At 42.4% G+C, this 10,489-nt stretch overlaps 1 protein-coding gene across 2 annotated transcripts in view; it reads right to left on the bottom strand.

The window, feature by feature from the left end:
• Positions 1-614: 614 nt before the first annotated feature.
• ezrb (ezrin b) overlaps positions 615-10,489 on the bottom strand; it is a 55,718-nt gene continuing 45,843 nt past the window's right edge. For both annotated transcript variants that reach the window (XM_036984802.1, XM_036984803.1), the window contains exons 12-15: positions 8,711-8,871; positions 5,908-6,000; positions 4,951-5,223; positions 615-2,263 (exon numbers count right to left, since the gene is read on the bottom strand). In XM_036984802.1, coding sequence (XP_036840697.1) covers positions 2,099-2,263; positions 4,951-5,223; positions 5,908-6,000; positions 8,711-8,871 — 692 coding nt within the window. In that variant the 3' untranslated portion in view covers positions 615-2,098. The remainder of the gene's footprint in view (positions 2,264-4,950; positions 5,224-5,907; positions 6,001-8,710; positions 8,872-10,489) is intronic.

Raw genomic sequence — 10,489 nt, 5'->3', positions numbered from 1 at the left:
GTAATTTAAAGGCAATGCTCCCACATTAGCGGAGTCTGCATTTACGGTAAACGTTGCGGATGTCGGCTCAATATGAAATGACTTTTACATTTCTGCAATACAGACTGAATAGAGCCCCTACTCTACCTTTACCTCTATTTGCACTGACTGTCAGGCCCTTTCTTAGTGAAAGTCCCTCCTATTAACTATTTATGTTCAATTGATGACCTTTTATGTATTAAAAGGATGTTCTACTCAAAAGGAAACCTATTGTTCTTTATTACTGTTTTTAAAGGGACGTTCCACTCAAATACAACCCAACATGATTTTTCCACTTTCCTTGGAAAATGGCCTACAACTGAGGTGTTCAAGTGGAAAATCATGTTAAGTTGTATTTTGAGGGGAATATTCCTTGTGCTTTAAGCATGCTCACCTGATAACATTGAATGAATGAAAGTCATTAAACGTCTGAGAAAGTGACTGTCTACAACATAAGAAAACATGTGGTTGTCTCATTCTTTCTTAGTTTCTTCTTGTTCTTTCTATTCATGAGTTTCTGTAACCTGTAGTTAACCCCTAGCTAACGTTTTTCCCTCAAGTCAGAAGATCAGAAAGCAGAAAGTAAAAACACAGTATGAAGCTGTAATCATAGATCTTTATTGCCAATATGCTAAACACCTCATTATAAAATCCAGTTTAAATAATATGCCTTGGAAATGCTGCTAGCTACCGTGAACTGCATGGCAAAATGCTGCTAGCTACCGTGAACTGCATGGCAAAATGCTGCTAGCTACCGTGAACTTCATGGCAAAATGCTGCTAGCTACCGTGAACTGCATGGCAAAATGCTGCTAGCTACCGTGAACTGCATGGCATAATGCTGCTAGCTACTGTGAACTGCATGGCATAATGCTGCTAGCTACCGTGAACTGCATGGCATAATGCTGCTAGCTACCGTGAACTGCATGGCAAAATGCTGCTAGCTACCGTGAACTGCATGGCAAAATGCTGCTAGCTACCGTGAACTGCATGGCAAAATGCTGCTAGCTACCGTGAACTGCATGGAAAAATGCTGCTAGCTACCGTGAACTGCATGGCAAAATGCTGCTAGCTACCGTGAACTGCATGGCAAAATGCTGCTAGCTACCGTGAACTGCATGGCAAAATGCTGCTAGCTACCGTGGACTGCATGGTCTCCTTATGTTGATTTGATGACATACAGTGGAATATTTTCTAAAGTATAAAAAGAAAGTTATAATTTACAAATAAATCTCTTTAATTTACTGATCTAAAAGAAAACCTTATGGAACACAAAACTATCATTATTTTGGTTTATATAGAACCTGATACATTTTAAATGTTCTTGTGATCATTAGTAGAATAGCAGAAATATACAAACCAAGAGGAAATAACCCTTTTTTTAAATGAACCATTTATCGTATAAATATTAAACTATTCATGATTTCCCAGATACTGTAGAGCAATATTAAACATAAATGAAAGTGTTCAAATATTATGGAAAAACAATGAAACAGAACATAGTACACTTTTCTGCAAGTAAGAGTATGAAGTTAATATACTGTATGTTCCCCTTTCTGAGTGGTCCCTGTCAGAAAAAAATAAATATATATTACCCTTTTTCAAAATTGACACCATATTTAAGAAAACACCAAAAAGCAAGGCTCTGATTGGCTGTACTTGATGTCTATCAGGTGCACATCATGGCGTACTATTACTGTCTAGTCCCACACCTCTGGTTAAAAATAATGGTGAGTGATTTTGTTTGATCCATCAAATTACAAATAACCAAAACAGAAAGAAGATTTGTTATGCTAAAAGAAAATAATATATATTTTGGCACTAGTAAGTTTTCTTACAAGAATTTGATAAGCCTTTTTACAGGAGTAAGTTCTCACTAAGGGGGAACTGGTAAAAGTGGTGAGGCAGATGTGTGTATCACTCACTCTCTTTATACTGCTCCTGTGTGTGTGTGTGTGTGTGTGTGTGTGTGTGTGTGTGTGTGTGTGTGTGTGTGTGTGGCAGTGGAGGGATTAGTTCAGTGACCATTCAGAAAGGGTACGTGGCTGTGTGGCCCTCATGGCCTCTTGGGAGGGGCCTTCTTATAAGGCCTCAAACTCATCAATCCTCTGCTTGGTGTTGCCCGATCGGATCTGCCGCAGGGTCTTGTACTTGTCCCGGCCGGCGCGCACGTTCTCCGTGTGGAGCAGATCGTTCTGGGTATGCTTAGTGTCGTCGCGGGCCTGGGCCAGCTCCGAGCTCAGGGCCTGCAAGGAGGAACACGATGAGTCAAGAAGAAGTCAACCAGGGAGGAACATGCCAAGGACATGAGTGAACAACAGGACAACAAGCTGTTGAAGATCTGGATTTGAACCAGATCTTTATAATAATCCAATAAATATATCCAGAATATTCTATATATTACATTTAGACACTAATAGTACGTATGCATTGTGTTAAACGCTTCACTTCTGCTCAGAAGCCACGCTATTCTGAGAAACTACCACAATGCTGACAGAGAAATTCCTCTGCTAGAGCTGCTTATTCCAGACTGACAATGACACATTCTCCTGGAAGGGAAACTCGAGTTGTTAACCATATATTTTCACCTACCATTTTAGCTCCCTGGTAACATAATTTGAATGCCATATTTGGATAAGTAGTTTTCACCTATTAGTCTATAATTATCTGTTCTAGTGGACTACCGAGTAAATATACGAATATATGTAATTCTGTACCATCCAATCAGAATTAGCGATGTGACAAATGGGAAAATTTGTTTTGGAAAATTTGTTTTGGAAAACTGCATTTTTATCTGTTTTCCGTTAAAACAACAAGAGAAATTCATTTAATTCCACATGAATAAAAAATGCAGAATATGGTCCTATTTCGCATGGTGGTTCTATTGAGTATGTGGCTGCTAGGGGCAATGACGTTCTATCTATCTATCTCAGCCATAGGTTGAACCTCAAACCTAACACTTGAACCCTAAGCCCTTTATCACATGGCCACTTGCTGTTGTGTTCGATAGTGATCACAAATTTGTAAGTGTTTTGGGCTAAATGAGCATTGAGACGATGTCCAATCAACACTTTTTTGACGAGCATTGTCTCCCGCAACCTGTCTTGTGCATGACTCACTCGCCATGAAACAGTGAGAAAGTTGTAAAAACAAAATTACATCTCTCTACTCCTGCACAAAATATGTGCAAGTATATCGGTTGCCAGTGAACTCATCAGCTGATTTAGCTTGTTGTAGCTTGCCTGCTGCTAACTAGCTTCACTGACAAACGCAGGGATGGAATTTTAGCTAACTAGCTAAGGATGTTGGGCACTACTGATAAACAGTGTGTAGCTTGGCACTTAATTACGATAGTTTGACAGCTTGCTGATGAAGTTGTAGACATGTTCCCAGCAGTCATTCTGTACTTTAGCATGTTTCCAAAGCACCAATTGCCATGTTGTAACGTTGGATCAGCTAAAAGCGCAGCGCAGCAGCAGACACAATAGGGGCAGAGTAGGCTGTTCGCTGCTGTCGCTTGCCTTTCTAGGCCATTTTTCCACACGATGACGTGTGGAGTGCTTTATATCCGTGGTAAGTAATTTCAAAGACTCATATCTCCTACTAACTAACATCACTGTTGCATTAGCTATTTGTTTCATTTAAAATTGTCCCTTCGTGATGATGTTTGGGACCTGTTAGTAGTAGTTCTGTGACCTGTTCGTCATACCGCTCAGGAAGGAGACGTGTTCTGTCTCCTAGAGATGAACATACTTTGTGCGAAAAGTGGAAATCAATCCCAGAACAACAGCTAAGGACCTTGTGAAGATGCTGGAGGAAACAGTTACAAAAGTATCTATATCCACAGTAAAACAAGTCCGATATCGACATAACCTGAAAGGCCGCTCAGCAAGGAAGAAGCCACTGCTCCAAAACCTCCATAAAAAAGACAGACTTCGGTTTGCAACTGCACATGGGGACAAAGATCATACTTTTTGGAGAAATGTCCTCTGGTCTGATGAAACAAAAATAGAACTGTTTGGCCATAATTTCGTTTGGAGGAAAATGGGGGAGGCTTGCAAGCCGAAGAACACCATCCCAACCGTGAAGCACGGGGGTGGCAGCATCATGTTGTGGGGGTGCTTTGCTGAAGGAGGGACTGGTGCACTTCGCAAAATACATGGCATCATGAGGTAGGAAAATTATGTGGATATATTGAAGCAACATCTCAAGAAATCAGTTAACGATTGTCCATTTGGAAGACCCATTTCCGACCAATGACCCCAAGCATACTTCCAAAGTTGTGGCAAAATGGCTTGAGGACAACAAAGTCAAGGTATTGGAGTGGCCATCACAAAGCCCTGACCTCAATCCTATAGAACATTTGTGGGCAGAACTGAAAAAGCGTGGGCGAACAAGGAGGCCTACAAACCTGACTTAGTTACACCAGCTCTGTCAGAAGGAATGGGCCAAAATTCACCCAACTTATTGTGGGAAGCTTGTGGAAGGCTACATGAAACGTTTGACCCAAATTAAACAATTTAAAGGCTACCAAATACTAATTGAGTGTATGTAAACTTCTGACCCACTGGGACTGTGATGAAAGAAATGAACGCTGAAATAAATAATTCTCTCTACTATTTGTCTGACATTTGACATTCTTAAAATATAGTGGTGATCCTAACTGACATAAGACAGGGAATTTTTACTAGGATTAAATGTCAGAAATTGTGAAAAACTGAGTTTAAATGTATTTGTCTAAGGTGCATACAAACTTCTGACTTCAACTGTAGGTTGATTTTCAACCAGTAATATATGATTCAAGACTGAGTGATTTAATGAATTAATGATTTAAACAATCAATCAAGTGATCAATCAAGTGATACTCAACCCATTAAGCAACCAACCAATCCCTGCAAATTTGCACATCTTGCTGCAAACTAATTGCTCTTACCATGAGCTGCCTCTGCACACGCTCGTTCTTCTCGGCCTCGGTGAGGCGCTCCTCTTCCAGGCGGTGGTCGTTGAAGCCCTCGTTCTGCAGGTCGGCACTGTACGTGCTGTTGTTCTCGCTGTCGTTCTGCTCCTCCACCATCAAAAAGTCCTGGTTGTCCACAAACATGGGCACTTCCACGAACATGGGGGGAGGGGGCGCCTGAGTGGGGGCCGTCATCACCATTTGCAGCTCCTCCTTGGTCTTCAGCAGGTCGTCCTGGGCCTCCTGAGCCTGGGGGGGTGGGGTGGGAGGACAGGGAGAGAGAGAGGGTTATTACTACAGAACACTGTGGAATGCCCCACATTACAATGCAACCTGTTCTCATCTTGAGCCACAGCAAAAAGTGATTCCATGTCAACGGTAGAGTAACTACAGTTACTTGACTGTGTGACACAGGCTTAGACTCAATCAGATCAAGCGTTAACCGGCGATAGCCGACACCTGCATAGCTGATATATTGCCGTTGTCGGAGGTGTAACTACGTTGGTGCTGTCAAATCGGTGAGCAGCTGACCTTGTTCAATGTCACGAAGCCACAGCCGTCCCACTCTCGTTAGAAGTTCAGAGCGAGAAAATGTAGGCTATCAAGAAATAATAGCGCTCAAATTGAAAAATCATTCAACAAAGTAATTAGGATTTCTATCAGCCTAACGGAGGTGTAGATTACATCTCACATTCTGTGTTAATGCGACTCCATGCAGCCAATGGCAATATCCGCTTTAGGTATAGTGCAGGGAGCCGCTTGTGGATTTAACAGCTCTAATGCAGTTTCACCTCCGACACCGGCTAAAGCGGATCTGATTTAATAGAACCCTGATCGTGTGTGTGCGTGTGTGTGTGCATCCAACTGTGCGTGCTTGTGCATGCGTACATATGCGTGCATGCATTTGTTCATGTCTGTGTGTGGGCGACTCACCCTGTGTTGCCATGTGTCAGCCTCCTCCTCCTTGCGCCTCTTGGCCTCCTCCAGCAGGGCGATCCTAGCTGTGTGCTCTGCCAGCTCCGCGGCCTGAGAGAGACAACAGAGGAGAGAAGGGAAAGAGGTGAGGACTTACACATCTGGGAGAGACAAGGAGGAGGACAGAGGAGGAGGGCGACAGGTCACAGACAGTTGGGTACAGTACACAAAAGACTACAGGTCTGTGGGAAGGGATGGAGAGACATGGGTGGAGGGGATAGTGTGGAGGCCTACAGGTTTTAATTCAGGGCTGAGAGCATTACAGGGCGGAGTAGTCCAATCTGTCTCAACATGTGCTGGGGCTGGCCAGAGTCCAATCTGACTCAACATGTGCTGGGGCTGGCCAGACTACAATCTGACTCAACATGTGCTGGGGCTGGCCAGAGTCCAATCTGACTCAACATGTGCTGGGGCTGGCCAGACTACAATCTGACTAAACATGTGCTGGGGCTGGCCAGAGTCCAATCTGACTCAACATGTGCTGGGGCTGGCCAGACTACAATCTGACTAAACATGTGCTGGGGCTGGCCAGACTACAATCTGACTCAACATGTGCTGGGGCTGGCCAGAGTCCAATCTGACTCAACATGTGCTGGGGCTGGCCAGAGTCCAATCTGACTCAAAATGTGCTGGGGCTGGCCAGAGTCCAATCTGTCTCAACATGTGCTGGGGCTGGCCAGAGTCCAATCTGTCTCAACATGTGCTGGGGCTGGCCAGAGTCCAATCTGTCTCAACATGTGCTGGGGCTGGCCAGAGTCCAATCTGACTCAACATGTGCTGGGGCTGGCCAGAGTCCAATCTGTCTCAACATGTGCTGGGGCTGGCCAGAGTCCAATCTGTCTCAACATGTGCTGGGGCTGGCCAGAGTCCAGTCTGTCTCAAGTGCTGGGGCTAATAATCTGGTGATGAGGTATAATGACTTCAGTGTGGGCCATAGAGTTAGATAGAAGACTCATATTTGTATCTGTGCCAACCTGGCATCTCTGACAGCATGGGCAGCGCCATTTAAACGGATTATATTCATCTGGAGTCCTCTATCTGGTATGGTGTGGGCCATATAGTAGATACACCATTGTACCAGAGAGACCTGCAGTAGAGTACATTCAAGTAGAGTACAGTGCTTAGTGCTTATTGTAGGGCTCAGTACGCTGCTTTGTTGTTCACACACACACACACACACACACACACACACACACAGTGGGGATACTTGACCATAAAACACATCTGTCAAGTGTGTTCAGCTGTAAAATTGGTGTCTGGCCCAAAAAGGGCCAACACAGCCTCTATTGAAAACAGTCAACAGGTTGCTAGGCTAGACTGCTGCTTAGTCACTGGAGATTCCAGTCTACCTAGTTAAAGCTGAGGAGATGTTGAGAGAAACAGTAGATTGTGTTGTAATGTTCATGCCTGTGGTGCCTGTTGTATATATGGGTTCATAGCGAGGCATTACATGTTTGAGGAAAGCCCCATTAGAGCAAACCCTGTAGCGTATCCTACATTCTGTTTCTTCACAGAGACGGACCATTTTGGTGTTTTATAGTAGCTTATTGTCTGGTGTCTTTATCTGTTTATCATGACACATTGCTCTGTTATGGGGTTGGTTCAGAGTGGCTGTTGTCCCAACTTTTCCCTGTAAAAACAGCCTCAGTGTTCCACTGTCAATAGTCTTCTCCCTAGACTACAGGTTTACTGTCAGGTCTGTTACAGTGACCCTGTGTGTGGTCTGGTGCAGAGCAGGGTGGAGGGTGGAGGGTGCAGGGTGCAGGGTGCAGAGCAGGGTGGGGTGGACACTGTCTGGCATAAAGGGATGTAGTCCACTTTTACTGTGGTGAAGGACATTATTACAGTAAGGTACAGAGGCGCAGTCTTCAGTGCTGCATGGAGGAGTTAATTTCAGCTCTGCACAGTGCGCTAGTGAGGTGAGGTTTGGAGTTTTACATGTTGAAGAGGTGGTGTCTAGGCTTAAGCTCAGCAGGCTAACACAGTCTTGTGTCACAGATAGGTCAATTTCAGAATTGTACAGTATAGTAGGGTTATAGCAGGGTTTCAATTTGCTGTGACATGGTAGCGTTAATGTACAGTGAGGTAAGGTTATAAGGGGGTTGTGACATGGTAGCGTTATGGTACAGTGCAGTAAGGTTATAGGGGGGTTGTGACATGGTTGTAACATGATTCTGACATGGTTATAACATGGTTGTAAGATGTTATAACATGGTTGTAACATGTTGTAAGATGTTATAACATGGTTGTAAGATGTTATAACATGTCAGATGGTTGTAACATTGTTGTATGATGTTATATCATGGTTGTAAGATGTTATAACATGGTTATGGTTGTAAGATGTTATAACATGGTTATGGTTGTAAGATGTTATAACATGGTTATGGTTGTAAGATGTTATAACATGGTTGTAAGATGTTATAACATGGTTGTAACATGGTTGTAACATGATTCTGACATGGTTATAACATGGTTGTAAGATGTTATAACATGGTTATGGTTGTAAGATGTTATAACATGGTTATGGTTGTAAGATGTTATAACATGGTTGTAAGATGTTATAACATGGTTGTAACATGGTTGTAACATGATTCTGACATGGTTATAACATGGTTGTAAGATGTTATAACATGGTTGTAACATGTTGTCATAACATGGTTGTAACATGTTGTCAGATGGTTGTAACATGTTGTCAGATGGTTGTAACATTGTTGTATAATGTTATAACATGGTCGTATGATGTTTGTGTGGTGGTTCTCACCAGCTGCTCCTGGTTGTGCATCTGGTCCTGGGCGTGGCGGGCCAGCTCCTCCTTGGCCAGCAGGGCGGCCTGACGCTCAGCCTCCAGGCGGGCAGCCTCGTCCTCCGCCATCCTCCTCTCCACCTCCAGCTGCATGGCACGTTGCATCTGCTCCTGCAGGTCTGGAGTGGAGTGGAGTGGAGTGGAGTGGAGAGAGAGAGAGAGAGAGAGAGAGAGAGAATACAGAATATATATTTAATATTGAATACTGCACTGTTGTGAAGGGCTTGTAAGTTAAGCATTCCACTGCACTTGTGCATGTGACAAATAAAACGTGAAACTTGAAACTAATGTGGTTTCAGAGATGCTGGTTTAACACTTTTTCAGGCGTTGTGAGATCTGAAAGTAGCCTAACACGATACACAGACTAGTAAGGCATCAAAGATGACCTGGAAAACACCTAAAACACCCAAACACATGCTCCTCATGCAGGTCAGACTCAGAGAGACACTGACAGATAAAATACAAATACACCTCTGCAAGACAGAGATATTCATAAACACATATAGTAAATAGTACCAGACATACTACAGAACTATACAAAGGAACACATATAGTACTAGACATAGTATATAACTACACTAAGGAACACATATAGTACTAGACATAGTACATAACTACACTAAGAAACACATATAGTACTAGACATAGCACAGAACTACACTAAGAAATACATAAATTACTAGACATAGTACAGAACTACACTAAGAAACACATATAGTACTAGACATAGCACAGAACTACACTAAGAAACACATATAGTACTAGACATAGCACAGAACTACACTAAGAAACACATATAGTACTAGACATAGCACAGAACTACACTAAGAAACACATAAATTACTAGACATAGTACAGAACTACACTAAGAAACACATATAGTACTAGACATAGTACAGAACTACACTAAGAAACACATATAGTACTAGACATAGCACAGAACTACACTAAGAAACACATAAATTACTAGACATAGCACAGAACTACACTAAGAAACACATATAGTACTAGACATAGCACAGAACTACACTAAGAAACACATATAGTACTAGACATAGTACAGAACTACACTAAGGAACACATATAGTACTAGACATAGTATATAACTACACTAAGGAACACATATAGTACTAGACATAGTACATGACTACACTAAGGAACACATATAGTACAGAACTACACTAAGGAACACATATAGTACTAGACATAGTACATAACTACACTAAGGAACACATATAGTACAGAACTACACTAAGGAACACATATAGTACTAGACATAGTACATAACTACACTAAGGAACACATATAGTACTAGACATAGAACAGAACTACACTAAGGAACGCATATAGTTTTAGACAAACACTCCAACCACATAGTAAACATAAGGTCACTAACAACTAACATTACAATCAGAACCCTCTAACAACTCTCTAACATTACAATCAGAACCACCCTAACAACTCTCTAACATTACAATCAGAACCACCCTAACAACTCTCTAACATTACAATCAGAACCACCCTAACAACTCTCTAACATTACAATCAGAAACACCCTAACAACTCTCTAACATTACAATCAGAACCACCCTAACAACTCTCTAACATTACAATCAGAAACACCCTAACAACTCTCTAACATTACAATCAGAACCACCCTAACAACTCTCTAACATTACAATCAGAACCACCCTAACAACTCTCTAACATTACAATCAGAACCACCCTAACAACTCT

This window comes from Oncorhynchus mykiss, chromosome 8 (genome assembly GCF_013265735.2).
Source record: "Oncorhynchus mykiss isolate Arlee chromosome 8, USDA_OmykA_1.1, whole genome shotgun sequence".
Classification (NCBI taxonomy): Eukaryota; Metazoa; Chordata; class Actinopteri; order Salmoniformes; family Salmonidae; genus Oncorhynchus; species Oncorhynchus mykiss.
The sequence above is the reverse complement of the archived record's forward strand: the minus strand, read 5'-3'. Positions and strand labels throughout refer to the sequence as shown.